At 35.9% G+C, this 26,004-nt stretch overlaps 1 protein-coding gene across 2 annotated transcripts in view; it reads left to right on the forward strand.

Annotated features, from left to right (window-relative positions):
- CDH13 (cadherin 13) overlaps window positions 1–26,004 on the forward strand; it is a 454,402-nt gene that overhangs the window by 296,633 nt on the left and 131,765 nt on the right. For both annotated transcript variants that reach the window (XM_062007637.1, XM_062007636.1), the window contains exon 7: window positions 13,616–13,794. In XM_062007637.1, coding sequence (XP_061863621.1) covers window positions 13,616–13,794 — 179 coding nt within the window. The remainder of the gene's footprint in view (window positions 1–13,615; window positions 13,795–26,004) is intronic.

Raw genomic sequence — 26,004 nt, forward strand, 5'->3', positions numbered from 1 at the left:
TAGTGAAGGAAGTCTATAAACTCTCATTTTGTTTTCTTGCTGTTGTGTTTGATACCAGTAAATACAATACTGGTTAGTAGATTACAATATTTCATGGTACATGAAACTGAGAATGGCATGCTATGACAGCAGTAATATAAAGCACAAGTTATTTATTTGTTAAATGCAAAAACTATATGGAACATTAGAGGGGATTTTCATTTGGAGAAGTTTTAACAAGAGCCTCAAATGCATCTAGAAGTTTACAGTGAAACTTGGTCTCAAAAAATGCTGACTTCAAGGACAGAAAACATCCCTGCTATTCAATATAGAGAAATAAGACCTTCCAAAGTCTTAACAAATATTCTTTAATATATTCTATTGGGAGTAGATATTTATGTATATTTGAATAAAGATAAGTTTTATTAGTCAAGCAAAGCCTGTAGAATTCAGAATTCAAAAAATATATACAGAAGAGATGAAATTTCCCAAATTTCTTTGAGAACATCCCACTCTTAGCACCATATAAAAAGCTGGAGTATTAACACCTGCATTTCTGTGCTCTTGACAACCAATGAGTTGCTGGTTGTCTGGTTTGAAGCATCAGTGCTTGCATGAATGTGCATGACTTCTGTATTTTAAAACTTTGATTAGTATTCTGTGTCATTACAGTGTAGCTGGGAAACTTGTAAAATATGCTGCCTTTTATTTGCTTTAGCAAGTTATCCATTTGGTTTAATTCTTAGTTGCACTGTGTCAACAGATGTATTCAGTGTAACAAAGATCATTATCAGATTTTGTTGGTTAGAGGCATGGAAAGTACAATGTGCTTAACAGAATGCTTCTGGGTTTAGTATCAATGGGTTATTTCATAAGTGGCATGCAAGTGGACTAAATTGCAAACTATTCTCTTGAAAGTAGCACATTTGAATAAAAAGCTAAGTGAATTCCTTGAACAAAAGAGTTTGCAGCCATCTAATGCATGTTTCTGGTAATGTAATAAAAACACAGAATAACTTCATTGGACATTGATACATTTAATTGGAATACCTTTCTCCTCTTAACCTTTCAAGATCTGTCATGAATAGATGAATTAAGCTATACTTTTTCAAAATTGATGTGTAATCCATAGAGACAAATCATTGTGGCTCACTTATAACTACCACAGGCATTTTGCTGTAGATAAACAGATGTAACATAATTATAATGTAAAGATATCAAAGCTGATGAGTTTTGAGGGAGTTATTTTGGTGTAATTTTTTTTCTTTAGTAGATGTTAAGTTTGAGGGAGCTTTCAGAAGGTATTGGTCTTGAAAAAAGTTAGGAATTTACAGTAAAGATGCAGTAGAGATTCTGTGATCCTCTTGAGTTTATACAAACATCATGTGTAGTGATACACTGATGATCTCATCCAATTGTAAAGTGCATGATAGTGTCATAGGGGAAGATACTAGCAGATATCTTAGAGACAGAGAAACTATGACTCAATACTGACCTTGACTTTGTTGATTAATAGATTTACAGCTCACATGCCTAGAAAGTAGAATTTCATATAAATTACTAGAAAAAAAAACCAAATAAATCACAAAAGCACAAGGTTTTTTACTTGATTTTTCTGACTGAAATCCACTCAAACTTAGAGATTTCATCATGGTTGTTGGTACCTTTTGAAACCGTTTTTCATCCATATACCTTGCACCTGAGTTCTGAGGTTGGGAGGAAGTTTTATGCATGTATGTGATAAATTATGTTTACAGATCACCTTTAAACTTGGTGGTATATTGTTATTGATGTTTTCAACATTGGAAATTATGAAGGAAAAGATCAACAGGGAACCCAAGGAAGGGCAACTTCTGACTATTCCTAAGTCCCTTTTGCTTTTCCATTGACTTCTAATAGGGAAAGAAAGAGGAATGAAAGTCATGGCAGAAGGAGAGCACTCTTTAGATATGGTTTATAGCTTCTGGGCTTTATTTAGATCCCTGTCACCAGCTTGGAGAGTGATGGACAAACGTACTTTTGTCCTCAGCTAGCCAAGACATAATGGAGAGATATTAAGGAAAAAAGGATCACAGAATTAGGAGGTGTTAGCAGTTGAAATAAATTCACTGCAAGCCATGTGACCCACTTGAATTTTAGATGTGTTCAAGTTGAAGGTTGTGTGAAAGTACCTGGTGGAAAAGTAGAAGTGTGTCCCCATTTAGAATTTGTTTCTGAGTCTTCCTTTTTGACACAGTGTAGTGTACGGATTGATGCTTTTTTTCTTTCGGCCCCAGAAAGAGTATGTGTATAAAAGTACTTGAACAAGCCTGTGATTTAATGACACTGTATTTGCACACAGCTCTGCAAATCTTTATGATCTCTAAGTATCCAATTGCTGACAGTGATATATTGTGAGCTGTTCTGTGCTTAATTATTAATTTTACATTAAGGAGTTCCACAGTCAATATTTAGATGTTTTATGACATATGGAGCCTTTTCCATACCCATATTTTCTCTACAGGGATATAATGTAGTCCTTTCAATACTAAATCAATTACACCCAAAGCTAAAATAACTTGATTTGTTGCTTAAGGTCCTTTCCCAACATGATGCATCAATTCTAAGGGAGTAAGAACAGCGATGTCATGGCCTGCTATTAATCTTTGCAGACCTCCATGCTTCAAGGGTCAAGTGTCTGTGCAGACTGTAAAACTGTCCAGGACAGAGCTGAGGCAGGCCCCTAATGCACTTCCTCCAGGGATGCTTTCTCTTCAGCCAAGAGTAGTCATGAATGGGTAAAGGAGTCTTTTGGAGTGTGTGATATTGGAACAAAAGTATGGGAGAATCATTTTATTTTAACCCTGTTTTCCACTTGTAGTGTTGGGCAGAACTAATAGGAGTGTTATCAGCTTTTACAAGTGCCTGTGAGTTTAACATATTTTATGAGTTAGATTTCCTCCATAATTAATCATCTCTAAATATGCTACTTCTTAACTTTATTAAATGTTTAACTTAAAAGAGGAGGAACTGCATTGAAAAAATTGCCACTTCCCTCCAGTGACTGTTAAGAAACTTAAAAGACTAGATATCTAAACCTAAAATGGTTGTAGCTAAGTGAAATTAATGGCATTGTTTAACCTCAGATTTGCCCAAATTAGTGACTTAATTAAGGACAGAATATCAAGAGTCCTACTGAGAACATACACCACACACTCTAAACTATATTCTTGTTACATGTGTGGATCAAGTTTTTGAAAATTGTGATTTATAAGATACTTTCAAAGACCTGCTTTAAAATCATAGAGCATACTTCTTCAGCATCTGAATCATTTATTCAATTCAGCTATCAGTGACTTTAAAATATAATTTAACCAAAAAGAGGATTTCAAGTAGGGTTGCAAAGATTTCTATATGCAGACATTTCAATCTTGAGATGGGGAAATGGATGAAAAACATTCCATTTTCTATTAGTCTAGAATGTTATTAGAGAATGAGTTGTTGCTATGGACTTGATTTAAAGGCTGACCAATTCAAAGTGTAGGTTTCCAGTATAAGTGATTGCACTTATCCTCAATCAGAAGTTAGGCAAAAACAGGAATAAAGACAATGTAATGGTGTGTATACCTAATGTAGACCTTCAAGGTCATTCCTGTATTCCACAGTCTCATCTAATATAAATCTCAGAGTCACAGAACCTCAAGGGCTGGAAGGGACCTCAAAAGATTATCTAGTCCAACCCCCCTGCCAGAGCAAGACCACCTAGAGTAGGTCACACAGGAACTGGTCCAGGTGGGTTTGGAATGTCTCCAGAGAACTAGACTCCACAACTCATCTGGGCAGCCCCTTGCTCATTAAAATCCCTCATAAGAATCAGGGTCTGTGATTCTGAGGCTGCTCCCAGCTGTCTGTAGAAGGTCTCATCAACCTCCCTATCCTGATCAGGATCTTTGATTTAGTAGTATTGGACCACTGTCTCAAGAAGCATTTTCAATCAAGGAAAATTGACCTTGCACTAAGAGATCTTATTAAAACGTAATTTTATTACCTTTTAATCAGGAAGGATGCCAGTGCACCTTACTTGGACATAGAAAAATAGTTTGAAGTGATTCCTGTGAAGTAAGGATGTGTTTTTGATTAAAGCCCACTGTGAGAAGGGAGTATAATTGCTGCCTACCTTGTAAGATATTTTTAAAAAGCTAGCCAATGCCTTTACAAAAGTAGGTAATTTAAAGAATTAGATCTTCCATCTATGAAGTGTGGCCCTGATCAAAAGACTATTGAAATCTGAGAAAACATTACCTTCTTAGAGAAATCTCTCCATTTTGTTGTTGTTCTTGAACAGGTCCTAATGCAGAATATGCACAGAGTATGAAGTTTGGTTTTCCACACAGGCTGTGTTTCCATAGTGTTTTTAAAAAAACAGTAATTTACTCTCAATATATTACATTACTTTTTATTATTGTTTTAAAATATTATGTTGTTGGAATGAAATGAAAAATATTCTTTCATTTCCTTTTCATTCTCAAAGTGTTATTAGATTGTAATGTACTACTGATTTAAAACCTACACTTAGCACTGATCTCTTTCCTGTCAGGGATTTTTATTTAACTAGTTTCACTCCTGCCTCACAGTCCAAGCTTAAAAAGAAAATAAGACTGGAAAATGACTCTGTGTTGGAGACATTACTGGAATGAGATTTCTCTGTTAAAAAGAATAAGTAGCAATCCAAAGGGTTACCTCTCTTTCTCAGCTAAAGAATGCTCTCACGGTGCAGGGGTTTTGGAAGACCATACTGGTATAAACACACCAGTGCTTCCTCTGTCACTGGTGCTGTGCAAGGGTTGTGGCTGGAATATGGCTCTAGGATATTTACCTGCCCTCAAGAAGTAAGTTGTGATAGGTCTCCAAATTCAGAGGCTATGTGGTTTGATGGATCGTTGAACGTGTATTAGGTTCCCAGTGATTAGCTAGGTTTTGTTTAATCAGAGCTGTGAGAAAGAGCCTATACTTGCTTTGTTGCCATTCCTGTAAATATTCAGAGTACTAACTCTTCTTGACAGGGCTGAATAGAGACAAGTGAGAGCGGCTTTGAAGTGAAAGACAGTCAGCACGCTCTCAGAAGTTCTGAATGCAAATAATTGACAATCCTTTTTTACTAACATAAGTGAAGTCTCTGAAACATCTATTTTCTTTTCTTCATTTATCTTGATTAAGAATGCCTCCTTGCTTAGAGCCTAGGAGAAACTGGCTATTAATTTTTTTTCTTTTCGGCAAAGTTAATGATTAATCTGATTTTGTCTGCTTTACTTTCTTTCCTGGAGTTTAAGGGAAGCTCTTTACCACATTCAAAACATAATTTCTTGTGGGTATTTCTGGTTATGAAGTCATCAGCCTTAAATATATTTGTATCACTTTAAAAATTGCTGCCTATACTACCCAGATAAACTGGAAAGAGTAGAAGAATGGCGAACGATTAAAGAAAAAGTAGAGAAAAGCTAAAAGAAAACATTTGGATTATAAAGCAGAGATAAGTGCAGAATATATATATATTTTAGTAAGCTCTCTGCTTGGCTGTTCTTGACTATAAAGTTTGCATCTGCATTTAAACAGCTTGTATGCGCCTGAAATCAAATTTGAATGATTGCCGGCAATTCCAATTTTATATGGCAACTGGGGAAACAGCGTGGTGAATCATGTGAGTTGTAAGCATCTCTGACAAAATGTTTCAGCTGTCAAACAGTTCAGATCAAAGGGCTGAGTGCATGAGCAAGTCACTCTAGGCAAGAAACGTTGAGTCTCAGACTTTTTACCTCTGTTAGTTTTATAAAAGATGACGAAAGATCTTTGCATCCTTGGTACAGTGATGGTCTAGTATAGTTGGCTATTTTAGGCATTGACCTATCACCTCTTAGAATTTGAGCTAGCTTTCTGGCAGGTGTTTGCCAAGTGCACTTGTGATGGTGGTAAGGTACACAGGGATTGTGGAAATTTCTCTGTTGGAGATTTTCAGAAGAGAAACCAGTACTCCGTGTCTTTTTAAGAACGGTCCTGCATTGTTTTTAGGTTGGATGAATTTAATTGTGTTTTAATGTCACATCTAGTCTTTATTTTCTGTGACTTTTCTGATTGACTTCTAGTGCCAGCCAAACTCCTAGGTGGATCCTCTGTTTTCTGAGTGTGCCTAGGGCTGAATCTTACTCTTTTAACACATAAATCACTGTTCTGTCATATTTGCCTGCTGTGTTCAATGCATATCATCATTTACATTAAACCATTTATTTCAACAGAATATGTTAGACTGCTTTATGAATTATGTTATCTGACATATAAAATCATGTTATGAATTGGCAGTTAGAATATTAGAGCTGTGGAACTTTTAATAGTGTATCATCATGATCCAAGAAGTAATTTATACCTTTTCTTAATAGACTTCACTGGTCAAAAGGGAAACAGACATTTGAGTGTGACATTTTTACTATAGATTCAGAACTTGGGCAGAATCCTAGTTAAGAAAAAAATCTTTGGTAGATGACTTAAATCTGCAGCCTGTTCAAATCTGAAGGAAGGATATAATTTTTTCACCTACAGCTCTACTGTCTGAAGCCCTCTTTCTCTAAATTTGTAACTCCTAGTCCATCTGAAGAGACTGTAAGTGAACAACTGTGATGACTGCCCCAAGTCTGAGCAAGGAAGGCTTGTTTCCTGAAGGGATAGCAATGATGTTGAGTGCAACTAGGGGAGCTGTTTAGGGGAAGTTGTAGTAGGCACAATTTGGTGAGGTGCTTCTAACAGCAGCAGAGCACTCACTATTTGTCTTCCTATTATCTGGAGGTTTACATTCACATTTAAGAAAGGTTAAACTTGGTTCAAGAGCAAATGACAGCAAATTCTTTTCGTTCTCAGGAACACTGTGTGTTAAAATATTAAACTCTTTCTTCTTTAAATGTGAAAAGTTAATATTTTTTAAAAGTTGAGGAGCTTGACACATGCTACGAAACAGAACATTTTCACCAAGCAGCTCTGTTCCTCTTACATAAAAGCCTTTAATAGCTATGTCACTGCATATCAAGGTTTCTGTTGTTATTTCTATGAGTGTATATGTTCAGATGAGGGGAAGCTAAATAAGTAATACACTTGGCACAGATTAAAAACAGCCTATTGCTTTCCCCTGATGGACTGACTGCTTAGGATTAGTTTTTATTTTTGAGTTTGAATATAGACACATGATGAAAAGAAGCTGGCACATCAAAATAAGAAGCCATCTGAGTAAGTTATCTTTTAGCATGTGTTTCTATCCGTCTGTCTGGCAGTCAATCCCTCAAAACTTTTAAGCTCGTCATTCAGTTTCCACTAAGTTTGTCATAGGGATAAAGTTTTCTGAAGGGATACCTGGAATTCATGTAAGTCTCATGAAAATAAAAGAGAAAAAGATCCTTTTTAATGATCTTGCTGAGGGAATTACTAACTTGAACCAACCTAAGATTGCATCTTATCCATCCAGGAGATGACCCTTTGGACAATACCAGATAAGAAATGACATTTAATTGGTTTTAGTACTCAAGGAACTATTTCATGCAATGTGTAGTCTATCAGACAAATCTAAAGACTACATTAAATTATTTGATTTGTGTCTAAAGCTTAAGTTATCCCAGTTGGGGACAATGAGTGCAACTGTCATATTTTACACAACACAAAATCTGTGATGAGGATCTTGGTACTATGAAAGAATAAATAACATTTATTTGCTTCATAATTTCCTGTAGTTGTAAAAAGTACAGTGTGAGTTTCAGTATATGTATACTACCACCAAATCTCATACCCTGCTATGTACTGATAGTATATGCATGAATTGGGAATCCTTGGTGGGACTTACCCTGAAACAAGAAACATTCATAGCACTAAAGACAAAGCCCAATATACCAAAGTAGCATCCATGCTGCATAACTTCAGCTTAATGCAAATTCACTTACTGACAGTTCATGTATCATGTCTTGCCTGGAGCAGTAGATACCTACAGTGTCTCTACATCAGTTTTAGTCATGTGACACTGTCCTACAGTATGACTAGGGACAGTACTGTATGTAACTCAAAAAATCAATAATTTATTCTACTGAAACAGATATGTTACTCATGAGAAAAAAAGGTTAAATGCTAGTAGTGCTAAAGGTTGACCATACATACCTCTTTACTTTTCATCACAAAATTCATCTAGATATGTCCTATTATTTCTTATTCCATTTGTATGCTGAGTACATGAACTCTCTACAGATAGCAGCAATTCTTAACAGTTAATCTCTACTTAACATTACTGCAGTTTCCTTTGTGTATCAACAGGATTTTTCATTATTCATTCCACATTTAATAGTTCACCAGTGCATCTCTCCAATCCTGCTCCCTGTAATGTGTTGGCATGTCCAATGTCCTGATCAATGACACCATATAAATTCTAGTTTAAAAAGTATATACATATCCTGAATTTGCCTGACATCTAAATAGACAATGTGAAAAAGTCCTGAAGTGTAGAAAATTATTGTCCTGTACAAATATAAAGATAAAAGTCTGACCTTATTAATTCTTACTAAATGTCTTTTCTACCGAGCATGGCCTTCAAGTTTTTAATAACACAAGTTAATAGCTGCAGTTGCACTTCAAATGTACTTGATTGAAACCATAATAGACCTTTCTTCTTATATTTATTTTACTTCCTCGAGGCTTGTTGTCTTTAAAGTACAAAATGACAGTCAAACATATAATTAGTTATGACGAGTACAGTAGTCACAGGGGTATCTTTCTTTGCTTCATTTTCTGAACGCTGATGTCTGGTTTTTTGTGTAGCAATAAATGTAATATGCTCTGGAGATACAGGTAGCCCTCTTGATTCATTCTTTTTCATTTCACTTTTCATTGTTTGTTCTGGTTCTTGGGTTAAAATAGCTTTACTTTTTGAAGAGATACCATTGTGCAACTAATAATTATCAGGGTCCAGAGGTTCACCTGAACTTCTGAAGAAAGTGGAAAGAAAATTTGTCAGTCCAGTCACATTAATCAGGGAAGCAGACCTTTCCCTTTCCGTAGCACAAGTAGAAAGCACTTGACCTACTGAACATACAGAGGAGACTCATGAGGAGTGAAAATAAGATGACAAAATTCTAGTGTGAAGTTTTTGAGCACTGTAGATGGCACAAAGTTAAAACTATTCAATCCTTTAACTAGATCACATTTTCATGTTAGTATTGAAATTCAGCCTTCTTTCAAAGCTCCAGTCTTAAGATGTGTATTTGCATTTAATCAAGGTAGAAATAGGCATCACTATTCTAGTCCTTATGGTAAAGCCAGTTGAGGAATAAATAAATAAATAAATAGATGCATAGGGAGTTGGTTGTAATCTCATCCATCAGATGAACTGATCCTGATGTTCTCTTGGAATCTTGACAGGAAAAAAAAAAACACCACCAAAAAAGGAGAAAGAAATAGAAAGATCATTAAGAGGTAAATAATGAAATGCTAAAGAGCTTTTTCCCAAGAAACCATCTGCTCCAATCACCACGAAATTGCTCAAGCATTGTGTCTTACTTCTTAATGCATAAAGGGAAGTTTTTGCCAGTATTTCCAAGCCAACTTCTAGGCCAAATGAACAATCAACAGATTGATAGCTGCAGCCTCTGGAGCAATGACTTAGCTAGTGGGATATATGTCTGATCAGTAAGGAGCTCTGGGAGGTGCAAGTAGAGGTTTTGAGTGATTGTGGCAATAGAGAAACTGCCCAGAAGGTGTGACAAATATACCATGAATATTGAAATGCATCAAGGCAGAAGTCTACCTTTACTGAGAGAGACTTGCTCGAAAAGTATTTGCACATCATCATCAGAACTACAAAGCTGCTGATTTTGCAGACATTTTTTCCTCAGCTTGATAAGTTAATATATATTGTTTAACATGATAATGTAGCAAGCTGTTGTTTTGTGGTTTGAAAGCCAGCTGCATTTGATTGATGCCAGCAATGGAAGTATTTATAAAATGACACTGAATTAGAAGTAGTCAGTTTATGGGTCTGGGGAAATGAATCTTTTATGAAGAATAAAACTTTATGATGAAGGAGTAATACTGAGGAAGCGTGCATTTTGAATTAAACTCCTTTGGACTGGATGTATGCTGTAGAGCCTTTTAAAATAAAAATACATGTCACTATATTTTTAGGAATGAGATCTCTATAAATATCATCTTTTGTGGTGGTTCAATCCCAAACCTATGGTTATGTGTGTTCTCTCTGTGGCCACCTCAACTCAGATAGGAAAGTTCTTCCCTGGAAGTAATAGCTATCAGATTTCTCCAAAAGGTCCCTGGAATATATTTTAGCTGCTGGTTTAAAGCTGTTAAGATTTTTGAGGCATAAACCATGAACACTAGCCTATGGTAGCCTTTTGTATATATGAGATTGTTTGTTTGTTTTGTTTTAATGGAATAGGATACAGAAGAGCTACTACTGTGCTTTGAAATGAATGGACAGCTTGTGAGCATGAGAGCATAAAGGATATGTTTCGGAGGATAAGCTGTTCTCAGCATGGCTGCAGAAGCCTAGCAACAACATTCAAATCAGTGCAAGGACTTCCCTTCATTCACAGTGTTCAGCAACTCCTCTGGTTGTTGTAACAACAGGTGTTTTCTGTATTGATGCTAATGAAGAGGAAAGAACTTTATATAAACTGTACTAATGCACAATGACATCAAAAGAGAACCCCAAACTTTATGTGCATTTTTAATAGCTTCTCCTTTAGTGTACATGCTGCTTTGACTGTAGGTAGAAACCAATATGTCAAAACTCTTGACAGAAGCAACATAGAAAAAGAAATGGATCTAATTCTCTACAGCTTTTCTCCTGGAGTTAGCATCTCTGGGGAAAATGAATGTAAAAATATACTCTTCTGAGTTGCTGGAATTTCTTATCTGTATGCACCAAAGGAATGATTGCACAGAACAAAATAATGTCCAGTGAGTTGAAAGGTTAAAGAACTGCAGCTGGCAAATCAAAATCGCATTCAGCCATTTGTATTATGCCAGTGTTATGGCAGAGTAACTAGAGGTTTGGAGATTTACATTGGATCTTAAAATCTACATGTGCCTTTCTCAGTATTATCAGCAGAAATATTTCAGTACCATTATCTAGAACAACTATGTAAATAGAATTTCTACCTGCATATGGATTTTAATCAGCTTTTGAATCTCTGCTGAGATTCAAGTCATCTAATAGATTAATAATGGTACCAACTGTATATTCATTTAAAATATAGTCTAAGGTACTTGAGCATAGCATCTTATTAAATTTTTCAGGGAAGGATTACGTGCTGAAACCTGTTCCATTTCTCATGTACTTGGGAATTTCTTAGCACCTCTAAAAGATTGATTTAAATTTTTAATTATTTCAGTGAAGTCTTGTGTCTTAAGAGATCTTTGTGAAACACATCATCTGATGTGAATATAAACAACCTTCTTGAAATGCAACAAGTATCTAAACAATAACACAATGTTACTTGTGAAAAGAGGATGAATCTTCTTTCTTCAAAACAAAAAACTGTCTTTTTTTCTTTTTATGTCTGAAGAAATCTCAAACAAAGTAGGTGAAAATATCAAGGCTAGGATCATCTTGCAATATTGGGAACATGGCATGGTATCTAGTTGTAAGCTTCTTTTTGAGCTGTCTGACCTTTAATCATTGGTGAATAAAACCAACATGCTGTCAGATCTCTGTTATTTTTCTCTAGGGAGAAACTCTGCCTGAAGTAGCAATGAAGCAAACCTTTGAGAGTGTATATTCAAGGTCACTACAACAAGAGGCAATACTTTGTACTCTGGGTAGTACAGAAAAAGGAAAAAAGAGGAAACATATCTAAACAAGCCAGTTGTGTTTGTTTAACCATGAATGAGGCAGTTATGTCAACTTTACATGAAACTGGATTTCTTTTTACTTTTACCACAGCTTTTAATTTTTACCTGATCTTTTAAGTAATCTTCAAGAACTTCAGAAAGAACATAAGTTTGTTGTTTATCCTTTTACATGAACGAGAAACATTTCTATTCTGAAGGTCTTTCCAATGTAAAGTCTTAGGCCTTGTCTGGACCAGAAGGTTTTTATCACTTGCAGTTATTTTGCCACAAAAGGCTACTGACAAGAGGTTATATGGTCTCACAGACCTGTTAAGAAGTGAAAACGTTGGGTTTAACATGTTTTTTATCATATTATTTAAAAATAATACTTGTCTACAGGAAGTCTATGGAGGAGAAGAAAGGGTTAGCCACCACAGGACTGTTCAAGGCTAATGAAGAGCCACAGCTAACTTTGACATTGTGGTTCACAAATTAGAATAACACAGTTTCAGCGCTAAGATACTTAAACGTATGTTTTATATTTGATGAAATCTGACAACTGTTTTATTTGAGATTTTTAGACAAAAGTATGGATACCTTCCTAGATTCCTTGTTGGTATAGTTTGCTAATATATATTGCATTAATTTGTTACTTCAGTTTATTGATTTGATCGTGAAATTTTTGTTATTTGGTAGAATTTTATTCTTTCTTTGGGGTAATAGCACCAGAAATACTTCAGTTTTGGTGTGAAGGTATATTACATTTAGTTAGAATTTTTTTTATATACTGTTTACATTTAAACCTATAAGTGAATTGAGTAAGAAATCCTAATGGTGTAGGGGTGAACATCTCACAGTTCAGTCCAGGTGTCTAATTACTTCTCTTCTTCAGTTCTCAATGTACTGTACAATAAGAGAATGCTATGACAGAATTTTGTAAGCTGTGTCAGTCTCTGATGTGACTGTCTATGGGAGAGGAAGAGACTTGATCTTGTGATGCAGATGTGTTCCACTAGCTTAGAAGACAATCGGCAGCATTTCGGTCTTCCCTGTATTAACTGAGATGTAGAAGAACAACGAGGTTTTTCTTCTGTACATCATTTAGCAAACTGTGCAGTCAACAGTATTTTCCTTATTGCACTCTATAGCAGAACTGTATGCTATAGAATATCCATGTTAAAAAGCATCACTTGAAGGACAGCCTGCAATAGAGGGATTTGGGGTTTTTGGGGTGTTGTTTCTTTGTCTGATTGGGTTTTTTTGCTTTAACTGAAGCTGATAAAATAAGCTGATAAATTTAGGCAAATGAAAATTAGAATAAGAGAGGCTTTAATAATCATAGAATTTCTTATTGACAGGAATTATAATATCTAACCAACTCTGAAACCATGCAAGATTTTCAAGTGAAAATAGAGACCTTTCTCTTATTTCAGTCTTGTCATCTTCATCATAAATGTGCTGTAGACTTGCTACCTGTAAACTTTAAAGTGAAAAAGATACTTCTGTAGCTCATTTAGTGAAATCAATTAATATGGTTGGCAACAAAGCATACAAATATGGGGAACTTATGTTAGAGTCATATGTCTGCTGCAAAGCAGAAACATTAGTCTTTTGCTGTTGGCTCAGTAGTAGGTAAAAATAATGCAAATACAAGTGAAAAACTAAACATCAGGTGAAACCACTTGCTGGTCTTAATGTAATTATGTATTGTGCCCACCTGGTTCTCACCAGACAGCATCATTTTACACATTCTTGCTAACTGCATTCTGCTACCTCTCCTCTTTTCCCTTAGGAACGACTGTGATGCGAATGACAGCATTTGATGCTGATGACTCCAGCACAGACAATGCTCTTCTGCGGTATAACATCCTCAAACAGTCACCTACCAAACCGTCTCCAAATATGTTCTATATTGATCCAGAAAAGGGAGATATTGTTACAGTGGTGTCACCTGTACTGTTGGATCGTGAGGTAAGTGAACTTTTTCCTGTCACCACTCTGATGTTTTAATGTTTGTGCCCATGATCTTCTGTGATTTGAGAGGAGATTCAGAGTACTGTGGGGATGAGGAATCAGATGTTCAATTTTGAGGAGTCTATTAAGAGTTTTGATTATTTCTTATTTAAGCATAAGAAGTTACATGCTCTGGTCAATGTATATCTAGTAGTTCATAATGTCTGGAAGACATTCAATGTTGGATGGTGAGAGAAAAGGTCTCGGGAATAAGAGGAAATCTGACTTAGGGTCACCAATCAACCAGTTGGAAGTAAAAAAAACCCCACAAACTTAATTGTATATATAGCTTGCTTTGAGATTGTTACAGTTTGGTGCTTTCCTAGGTTTTTCTTTTTATTGAGTGGACCTAATGGACTAATTGACTTGATATCCCATAGACAAGAAAATGAAAATAGAAAAAAGGCGTAGTAAAGAGCAGGTAGTCTGCATGTCATTTTAAGGTGAATTACCACAGTGCCAAAATCTGTTTGTTATAGATCATTAACATCAAGAGAGAGTAAACTGGTAGCTTTAAGCTTAGATATGATCCCTTCATGTTCAGTAGATTATAAAATAGAGACAGTCTGTTAAGACAAAGGTTTAGTTATCAGAATATCTTTCTGGGAAACAATACAATTATGACCCTATTTCCTTCTACTATGTAGTCCTGTGTGTTCTTAGGTTTCCTGGAGATGACCAAGATTTTACTTACAGACTTTTTTATGTATGTGCTGATTTACTGGACTTTTCTTCTGAGTTGCTTAGATTCAGAAATGTCCGAAGGTCTCAATTCAGCATGTTCTTTTTTGTTTTAATCAGATGCAAATGATGACCATAATACTAATTTTTCTGGAGCTTTTTCAACATCAGACACATGATATAATAAAATTAGTGTGGGCCTGTAGATCTGTCCTAGTTTACAAAGATTCAGATTCTTTCATGCTTGTGTGCCTGGCTACAGAATCATACCTAAGTTAAAATTTATATAACCACTGTCTTTTGCCTTGAGCTTCCCTTGTAAATTCATTGGTCAATTGAAAAGAATTATACTATTTTCTAAAGTCAGTTTAGATATTTCTATTCCTAATAGATAACTGTTCCCCATATTAAACTAATTTGCTCAAAATTAGAAAATCAATGGAAGGGAATGAACTTGCCTTCTTTTCCTAGTATCTTCCAAAGGTCACTGGTGATTCATGAAATAATGATGCTGTCTCCATACTTGAAGTCTGGCCTCAATCGAACTGGTGGTATTACTGGTAGCATATCCTTGAAAGCAAGATCTGAATTCCCCATGATTTTTAATAATAGTTGATTCAATACTTTACTTCAAAGATGATATGGCAAGCTGCAGTCTTATTGAAACTGCTAGGTAATTTTTGTTGTTGCTGCAAATACTGTATGTTTTATGAGCCAAATGTAGGGCTGTGTAATATCTTAACACTAAAAACAAGCATTGTCTGCAGGCAAAGTCCAGCCTCTAATATTACCTTGCCAAGTAAAAGGCTTGTGAAAAAGTGTGTTTTCCAGTTCTTCATAGGATGCTCTGTTCTCTGTCATCTTTGTGGATTTAGCCTCTGCTCTCCCTTCCTGATAATAAGTCTTGTGTAGAGACTGATAGCTAAGCCTTGTTTTTTAGATCTGTGGAGTTAGCCATTCATGGTCAAAGATGTTTAACTTCTGTTTTAAAATAGCAGCCTTTAGGGACAAGTAGCCTAATGACCCTAATCTGAACAATTCTGGGTACCAACAGAATTTTGATACCATATAAATAACTTATGCATTTCCATGTAGCTCATGAAATTGAGTTATTGTATAAGAATTGTCTGCCTCAGGTGAAGAAACAGGAGTAACATCTGGAGGAAAAAAATGGCTGTCTAGTTATTGCTTGGGCAATAAGGTACCTGCATATCACCAAGCTTCAAGTGATTCTCAGGATACTGGAAAGGTGATGGGTAGAAGGGAATACTATTTACCACTCCTCTGTAGGACACCAGCTGATATTAGTGCCTCACTGATACTGGATTTTCTTTGGTGTATGTCTCCAAATGTTTGGACTGTTTTATTACTATTTTCTATGAAGGGCATTGTAGAAATATGGAGCATTCTTTCCCCTGAAAGCCTTGCTAGTATTTGTGTAATATCAGAGGACAAAAAAAGTAAATAGAGACACTGGATGGTGGTTGGACAAAGACCACCTGAAACAGTGTTTGTGAACAGGAGAGGAACACTTTTACCTCCTCAGTTCTTCCCCTTCTTTTGTTGGCACATCAGTATAGTAGACACTCACGGGGAAGAGCAAGTTTGTAATATTTTCCATGGCTTGGAAAAGAGGATGTATGTTGAACAACTCATCTAATAGTTTCTGATGACTGAGATTCAAGTCAGCAGTATCTTCAGGTAACAGAGTGTTGTTTACACATAAAGGATGGAGAGGGGAAGGTACATTTCTGCTGGGTAATTCCACAGCTCCAGAAACTGCAAAAATTGGTCCTGGTGACTCTGATTATTCATGACTGCCAACTCAAACCAGCAGCTCCTCCTAGATTTCACTTAATCTTTAAATTGGTTCAGTTGCCTGTGATTTTTCTGCTGTTTGCTACTTTTATTTATTTTCTGTTTGAGTCTTAAAAGTAAGTATCAGTCAAAAGTGGATTATTCTCAGTTGTCCCTTGTAGGTGTACTGTTTAAAACTGCATTATCCCTAGACAAGAATTAAGAAAGTGAATTAAAGTAAAAATTTCTCTAGGATGGACACAGAGAAGAGAGAAAACCACCTCCCATTAATCAAATATAAATGCACCAGAGACTGATGTTAACTCTCTTGAAGCTTATTAAAACATTGACAGAAGTTGCTCATATTCTCACTTTAGGGTTGTGGATTTTTTTCACTATCTAGAAACAGAAAGATTGTCTTAGGTCTTGCCTTGTCTATCTCCTTTCAGATCCCCAACCTAACTATTCTAATGTTTTTAAACTTTGTTAGTAATTGAATGGGTGTTTGATTCAACACATTTGGGTGACAGTATGTGCTTTGGAGCTATTTCCAAAGTATAGTATGGAATACATTAAGCAAAAAAAGTCATTCTCTCCAGTCTGTGGATAGTATACACAGTATACATGGATAATATTCATAGCGTGTGTAGGAATCCCCCAGATTACAGGGAGTAAACTGCTGAGTCTGATTTCTGTTGGCATCCACGGAGGGAAGGAGAGTTCTTCATGCCTCCGAGGAAAGGCTCAGCACCATGCAGGATTTATATATATATACCAGCATAATTTTATTTATACATCTTTCAGATTCAAAATTGTTTTCAAAAGCGCATGATCCTCAGGGTCTGCAGCAAAACTCAGATAGTTTCTCAAAGAACATCCATTTTCATTTTCAGAAGGCAGGTAAGGACATATTTCTGAAGATTAATGGGTTTTTTTTTTCTTCTGGGAGTTAGGCATCCTTGAATGTGTCAGCAATAAAGATTGAAGAGTGTTGGAGGGCAAATTATACCTCCAGATATCCATTGGAGAATACATTTTGATTCATAAATTCAGAGGGGAAGGATGCCTTCCATCAAGGTGTATGGTCTAAATGACTCGAAATAGAGCACAACAGGATGGAAAAGAAAAAAATAAAGGAAAAGGGGAAAGAAGAAGAAAAAAAGAGGAGAGAAACCTTGAGGAAATGTCCTGAATTTTGTATTTCAGGGATGGAGAATCCACTTCAAAGTGACACTTCCCTGCAGTGAAAGAAAAATAATGCTCATCATGTGCATAGGAAGACAAAATGCTTGTACTCTTGCAGAATCAACTCTTAAATTTCCTTTATGGATTACTAATCAGGGTTTTTGTACTTGTCCACAATGCTCCTTTGCCAGTGCTACAGACCCCTTCTCCCTGCAGGAAAGCAGCTGTATGATTCATATAAATTTTATCTGACTCAAGTACCACAAGAAAGCTGCCACCACCGTTGCTTAAGTGAAATATTTACTTCTCACAGCTTGAGGAGTCATATGATTTTGCTTTTGATATTGACTGCTGTACTTAATTTGAATTAAATATAACAAATAGTTTGAGATCTGCTACATGTTGGACTTTAAAAACCTCAGGAAAACCGGTTCAAGTATTCTGTGACTTTGCGAAAGCCAGGGTTAGATTCAGTCACATGAAGTGTATGTTCTCCAGTGAGACTGGCACTTGATTGCCTGTGCAAGCCACACCACCATTTCAGTAAACAAGTGCTATATTCTGTAATCATTTAGACCAGCCTTGGTATATCACTCTACCATTATTTGAATCATAGATAGCTTTACTTCTCTTTATTACTTGGAAACACATAGCTGAAAGCTTTGCACCATAAATGATGAAAGCTCCAGAGTTACATTAGCCTATCCTGCTCATGTTTATGTGGACCACCTGTAACAATGTAATAGCTGGATGAGCCTCCTGCTTAACTGGATGCCTCTAAGCTTTACACAACTGCAACAAAAAGCAGTGTATAACAACTAGCAAATAGCCCTTTGTGTCCATGCATTGATGAATGACTGTACAGTGACTAGCAATTTCTCAAGTCAACAGCAGCCCAATGATACATATTCACCAATATGCTGCTTGCATGAGGGAACGTGTGTCTGCAGAAATACTCTCTACGGCATTCAACCAGTTCTGCTGTGATAAGTAAATCACAACGTTCTTGTTGATAGGGCTTCAGTTCTCTGAAGGGGTAGCAGCAAGCAATCGAAAAAGCTTGTCCACTTGTGCAGGTGGACACTACCCTCTTTATCCATGTTTTCCATTTTGGAGATATGTGTCTTAAGCGGTCAATATACTTATTACTTACTCAATCTAAATGCAAATGCTGAACCAACAGTGCACTCTCATTTTTAATGAAAAGATATTAATCTTTTCAGCAAATGCATTCCACATTTGATCTTCATATTAACCTCTAAAATATTCATATTTACAGTGATTGTGGGAAAACGTCTACCTTGGAGCATATCAGCTCGGAGTTGGAATAATTGTATCGTTTTGTCTTGTCTCCTCTGACAGAATTCCCACTTACACACCTTTAACTTGTTTTGCAATATAGTAAATTCTATAACTGGACCTAATTTTCTACCGTTTGGGATTTTTTAGTGACAGATATAGCAATAGCTCGTATTTCTTTTCTGCTTAAAGTACAAGATAAAGAAGGTAATCATTTTCTTTTCCTTGATGAATACATTCCTTATACTACTTTTTTGGTTCATGGAAATGTGAGGTCTTTGGTTGCTAGGAGAAAAAGTGGTGGGTCTTTGGTCCCTCTTCAGAGATTATTCCATAGTCCATTGTACCTCAAATATTAGAGAAATAGAAAAATGGGGAGAAGAAAGTTTCTAGTTATAATGGTAGCACATGAACGATTGGGCAGAGGGATGGAAAGTTTGTTAATGAGATGTAAACACATATTCAAAGCTAAGTTTATGATGAATTTTTCAGCATTTGGATTTAAAGGACTGCAATGAGAAACAGTCTCATTATTAGTTTGATTCCTATTATGATTTTGATGACAAAGCTCATTAACTCATTCTTAAATCTTGAAAGAAGCAGTTCAAAAGAGATAAATAAAAGTAAAAATGATATGTCAAAATGTAAGTAGAATCATTCAGGTTTGGAATAGTAAAGAACTTGTTAAAAATAGTTGATTTTTAATAAAAGCAATCTGATCTGCATGAAGTTGTGACAGAATTTCTGCAAACTTTTTATTACATTGTTATTCTATCTTTCTACTTCAATGAAGAATCTGATAGATTTTGTTTTGAGAAAAAATCTGTCAGTAATAGAGACTGGATTTTCTTTTCTAGAAAAATCTGTGAGGGATAAACATCACATCTGGAACCTCACAGGCAGCTATTGCAATGCCATGGTACTGACTCCTGGAGAGTGAAACAATATCAAGATCACAGGGCAGGTGAATCACGAAGTGGCTTTTCTTCAAAACATTAAACAGAACATGGAAGAATCCTGCCTCTGGAAAAAATTAAACCATTGGGTGAACAAACATATTTACCTTCTTTGTAAATTAAAGGCTCACTGAATAAGCTACTGCTTATACTCTACATTCTGAACTGGGCATAGACTAGCTGCAAAACCCTGCTGACCATTGGACTTCCCTTCAAATTCTTGCATTAACTTGTCTGTGTGGATTTTGGAGACCACAGTGTTTTTGTCTTTGCAGTCCTAAACTCTGGTTTGTTGACAGGAACTTTGTAGGTAGAAACCCCAATGGTTTGGTATCACTACTCCTATGGTAGATAGTTTGCTGATCCTCTAGACATGTCACTCATCTAAACATCAACAGTTTCTCTGACACTGATGTATCGCAGAGAGATTTAAAAAATATCATCTCCAACACACTAAGAGTGACACAAAGCGTGATATCAGCTGCCCATAGACTTTGAATAGAAGCTGATAAGTGAAATGTTATTTTGTCTGGTAAGAGTTTTTTATTTAAGAAGTCAAAAGGAACATCTGCTCTGTGGATGTTTAGATGTTCAAATCCCACTGTGACAAATGACTCAGGGAGATGGTAAAATTTAGAAATTCCAGATTGAAGACATATTATGTGTTCTGTAGATATCTGAGGCAGTGGTTTCAGTTCAGGAGAGAGGATTGGAAGGGCTAAATGGTGAGAAAAATCTGAAAGATTCTCAATGTCCATATTTTTCAATCATTTCTTAGGGGTAAAGAATATCACTACAAAAGGTAGAAGTATTGATTCATCCCAATGCACCCTCTCTTTTCAAATGGCTTTTGCTGTCTGGAGATGAAAAGCTACTCTTTGTTATAGGAGTAGTAGGGATGTACTGCATTTAATGCTTGAAAAAAACCCTGAGTTTCCTGTTTTGCATTGGATATCAACACTTTCAGAATACTTAGTGCTTAAACAAACAAAAAGAAAAACATGTAGAAGTAGTCAATTTACAGCCAGCGTGAGTCTAGGAAAATTGCTGAGCTATATCAGAATGATAGCTCAGTGCTTGGGACTCTACAAGAGTTGGCCCAAAGATGCATCAGGATAGAAAGTTTTGTGTGAAAATGAACATGAAAATTAATTACTATTTTATTTTTCCCTAAAATACAGTAAAGCTTTGGAAAATGAGTGCCTAAAAATTCTAGTTGTAGTCAAGAGCAGAATATGGATGTTTGCTGCTGTAATAAACACCAAACCCTAATATTGTTGGAATTTCACAAAACATATATGCATCTGTGTGTGCCATTAATATCTTATCAAGGGAGAGAATTACCCACTGCCAGGAATCAGGATTATCCACTGGTCACCTTCCCAAGAGAAAACAAAAGAAAAAAAGGAACCCTTTTAAATTAATGCTTAATATCAAGAAATAAAACGAGATCTAGCTATAAACCTGTGGTGTGGACTTAGGTTCCTTAACCCCTTGGGGGTTTTTAACATAAAAAGGCTATTGTTAAATGCATATGTGGTTAGTTTTAGTGTTCTGCTAACATAATTCAGATGTTCTAGTGCTTGTTGTGTGATAGTTCCTCTGGCATCAATGGGATATTAGTCTTGATTCCACAAATGTCAATTAGATAACAGGTTCATCTTTCTCATTTTATTTTTACTGTCTTTTATCTTTCTTGTTTTCTAATGGATTTCTATTTTTAGAGTGTATGTAGCAAGAAAATCTATAAAATATGTTGGTTTATAGGAGATTTTATCTTAATACCATCAAAGAACAAACTCTCTCTCTCCAAAATCTGCCTAATTTTACCTATCCTTTGTGCTGGAGCATCTAATTACAATTACATAAAGTAAAAGGCATGTTGGGTGTTTTTTCAGCTTTTACTAGCAGTGTAATTGAAGCATTAGGTAGCATTTATCTATTTATTTGTGTCAATATCCCATAGTCCTCTGTTTGTAGTATAGAGCTATATAAAATTCTATTCAAGGCTTATAAAAAACCCCCTCTTGGACTACATGAATAACATTAGTTCTTAGTGTTCTGTTTGTATACTCAGTAAATCAATTAAAAGGTAGTTTGAGAAGGCAGAATGTAAGTAGTGTTGGTATATTTAATATAATTATACCTTTTAGTTCTTGTAAGAGATAAACACAGGTAAATACACAGAAATATCCTGAAGAAACATCCCTTTGAAAAGACCTAGAGATGGATAAATGGTTGAATTAAGCACACATAAATATAAACAGTCATGTCAATCAATTCATGTTAAGCATCATTCTCCCTGCAGAATGAGTGTAAGTTCAAGACTGTATACAAATCACTCTTAAGGAAAGATATTGACCACTCTAGAGAAGTGATTTGTAATTGCTTCCGTTTGTGCCATATTATACTATCTTTAAATAGATACCTCCATCTAAACCATGAATTCTGCCTTGTAGGTTGATAGTACCATGGAGCAGTATTCGTGAATGTTGACTTTTCTTTTTTGACACGCAACATGCTACGACTTCAGACTGTGTTGTCTGACATGGCTCATTTAATGACTTTTAGAACACTGGAACACAACCTGCCCTAGATGAGGTGTCAGTTTTGACATGAGGACTGTCAAAACATGGCATGTTGCCATATTAATTTCTTGCCACATTAATTTCTCTGTGAAACATTTATACCAGGATGTTACCTTGCATAAAGTTTGAAACTACACTTAGATGGACCAGACAACTTATACACCACAGCTGAAATGTGTGAGAGTGTTGGTAGAGGAGGAGAGTTACAGTCTTTGAAATGGGAGGTAAATCTATTGACAATCATGAAAATATTTCAGCTTTAAGGACTGCATCAGAAGAGAGGCCCTAGAATCTGGACTTTACTTCTGCAGTGAAGAGGAGAGGAAGTAAATTTGATTCCAAATGTATTTCAATGTAATAAACATCTGTCATGTATATTTAAATCTGCCATTTCTGGATTGTAATTATATCATCTGGAAATAAGTCTTCCTCGAAAGAGAATTGAAGTGACAGGCTGAAGAAAATGAAACATGACGTTACTCGTTCTCCTCTCGTCCTAGAGCTAAAATTTAAATTAATTTTATTCTTCTTGTCAGAAAGTATTTTAATTGGAAATTATTTTTGATTGTAGTTTTCAGAGAGGAATGGGATTCTTCTAGTATGTGTGTATGGAAGCTGTTCAATGTCTTCATAATATTTTACTAGACTAATCATTTACAGATAGTGTAAATACTTGACAGCTGTGCTGATAATTCTAGAGAAGGTTAAAAAAATTAAAAACCTGAGATAAAGACTTTTAACCTTTTTTTTTGATGCTCTGTACCTTTGTATCTTGCCATGTTGTGTTCGTTGTTATAGTTACCTGCTTGTTGGAAGAAATGAGTATTTGATATTAGCAGTTACTAGACTGTAAAAATTAGATATACCGCTTCACTTCAATTTAGGTTTATCACCATTTTTTTAACAGGTAAATTTCCTTTAAAAATGTTGAAGTGAAGTTATGGTGGCATATTCTTTTGAGAGGTACAAGTCTCTACAGCCCTGCAAGTTCATTCACACTCATTCCACAGTCCTTTGATAAACTAAAAGATCTTGATTAAATTTTCTTCCAATATACTTTCATTTTCAATTTTCAGGTCTCCTATAATAGGAGTTTGTCCCATTAATATCTTAATTTCAGTATCACAGAAGACAATGGTAATTATGCCATGGCCATCATAGATGGTGGCTTTTTGTGCTGAAACAGAATGAGACAGCCTATAAGGGATGAAACGTAGGTATTTGGCCTAATATCTCACTTCTGAATTATTTTTGGTTTGGCTTAATGGTTTTTTGACACCTGATTCAGATGTCACTGGGTGGAAAAGAACCAGCTTGGAGAATGCAACTCTAAATAGCCACCTGGGTGACAAGGTAGTGGAAGTTGCACATTCAAGAGAAAAAAGATCTACATACTAATAAGAAGAATATATGGATTTGTTAAATAGAATTACAAGATTGAAGCAATTCCTACTTTGAAATCCCCTTAGCAGTGACATTCAACTGTGTGCATGAGGCTTTTTGGCAGAAAGAGTGATTTCAGGAAAAATATTACTCTGAGATATATTTTCATACAATATTATCTCACTCATGAGAGGTGACAGAAATCTTGTTGTCTGCATTATCTTTCATTACCATAATTCCTGTTGTCTTAGAAATTTCTGAATCATCTCTGTGTACTTTTGCTAATGTATCCTTGGTAAAATAGGAAGCTTACAGAAGTGACAAACTGAAGGAGATCACAGTTTCCCCAGAGGATTCCTGCCTTTGAAATGAACCATGAATGATAGTGCTGAAATGAGAGTTTTTCACGGGGATTTGTCAAAGGTGTTCCTCTAATCAGGAAGTCCAGAGATTTCCACTGTGATTAAATATTTAAGAATACAAGGGAAGGACAGTAAAATCTATGCCAGTGGTAATAAAGGTCTGATTTAGGCTTTCTTGAACTAACTTGAAAGATGTCTCCATTGATTCTTGTGGCAATCTTTGCAGCAGGTCACAGAACGTGGGAATTAGACTGCAGTGCTCTTTCTGGACTCTTGACTTCTCACAGTAACCTAATAATAACATTAAGGCCTCATGTTCATACCTTAAATGAAAAAAGATCACCAAGTTGTGTACACTGTTGCTCCACTTTTAGAGGTAGCACTTTCTGATAACAATAGGTAAAAGCATTGCTCTTAGCAATGTGCCTAAAGAGAGGGTTGTAAGAGGTTGAGAGAAGCAAGCAGTGCGATTCAGTTAAAAAATGCCATCACTTCAAAATACAGGGTTTCTCAAGCCTGCTTTTTCTTTGAAAACTGAAAAGGTCCAAATCCAATCAGAAAGTTTTATAAAGTGTTATGATTTTGTTTGCTTTTGGCTGTGCTTACAGCAAGAGGTAGTGGTGGTGCAGGGTGTGCTGGTCTGCCAGGTTCCTTTTACAAAAGGGTAATGTGACTTTCCACAGCCACTTGTCTGATGCATTCTTATGGTTCAGGATAACAGCTCTTCTGTCCCCATCTTTCTTGCTGAATCTCTATACATCTGTCCAATTCACTGAGCTAGCAAGAGGACAATACAGCAAGAGAAGTTTGCTGGGTTACTGAGTTGAATTGACTCATAGAAGGTGTCTGGTAACTCCCAAAGCTATGCCTGGGATGGAACCATGTGGCTGAGCAGAGGGACGGGAAGTAAAGCCTTACTTTTTGAGCAATTGTGAGCCATTCCTTAGCTAACTTGCTTTAGGTAATCTCCTCACCAAGTCCCCAACTTACTGTTACTTATGTACATCGTTTTGTTGATATAAGTTGTTGCTTTTTTCAAGTACGTGTAGCACATGGAAGCTTATTTAGAATCCAAGTATAGAGTTTGCAGTTAACGGTGCTGCTCCAAAATTTTCAACACATCTCCCACCCTCATCCTCCCAACAAACAAAAAATGTGAACAAAGTTTCAAGAGTTACACTACATTTCATCCAGCAGCAGAACAGCAGATAAGGCTGGCAAAACAGTTTTGCCTTGCTGGGTAGCAGCTGTAATGTATCTCAGATTGTACTGCCACTAGGAATTCAGCGTACACAACTCTGGCTCTGTAAAGTGCATTGATTTCCCCCTGAGTAGAGAATGACACAGTTGAAGGCACTTTCCACCTTGTAAAAAATGCCCTCAGCACTGTGTCATCACCAACAATATAGCCATTGTTCCCCAGAGAATAAGAAAAGAAATTTGGTTTTTACACAGTAGAAAATTCCACTAGAGTAGCCTCGAGCCTGCAGTGCGTTTTCCATCTTGCCCATTGTTTAAGGGATGGGTGAGTTTATCCTAAGGACTGGCTTAAGGTAAGAGGAATTCTTTAAAATTCCATTCCTTGAGTCCATTGGAAGTTGGGAGGACTCAGAATTACTTGGCTAAAAGTGATTCTTGAACTAGTAATGGTGAACTGCTTAAGTACATATAGATTTTACATCTGCAAAGTTATAAATGTAAATATACTTTTTAAAACATTTTGCATTGAGAGTCATTCAAAAGACATTACAACTTGCCTTTAATTGGAAAGTGGGACACAATTCCATATGATTGTATTGTGTGTGTGATCTTAGCATGAAAGACCAGTCACATGGAAAGGTGTAGATGCAAGTAGATCAAGATTTTACTACAGCAGCTACAATGATAGAGGCTCACAGCTTCATTTGAGAGACAATG

Source organism: Colius striatus, chromosome 14 (genome assembly GCF_028858725.1).
Source record: "Colius striatus isolate bColStr4 chromosome 14, bColStr4.1.hap1, whole genome shotgun sequence".
Classification (NCBI taxonomy): Eukaryota; Metazoa; Chordata; class Aves; order Coliiformes; family Coliidae; genus Colius; species Colius striatus.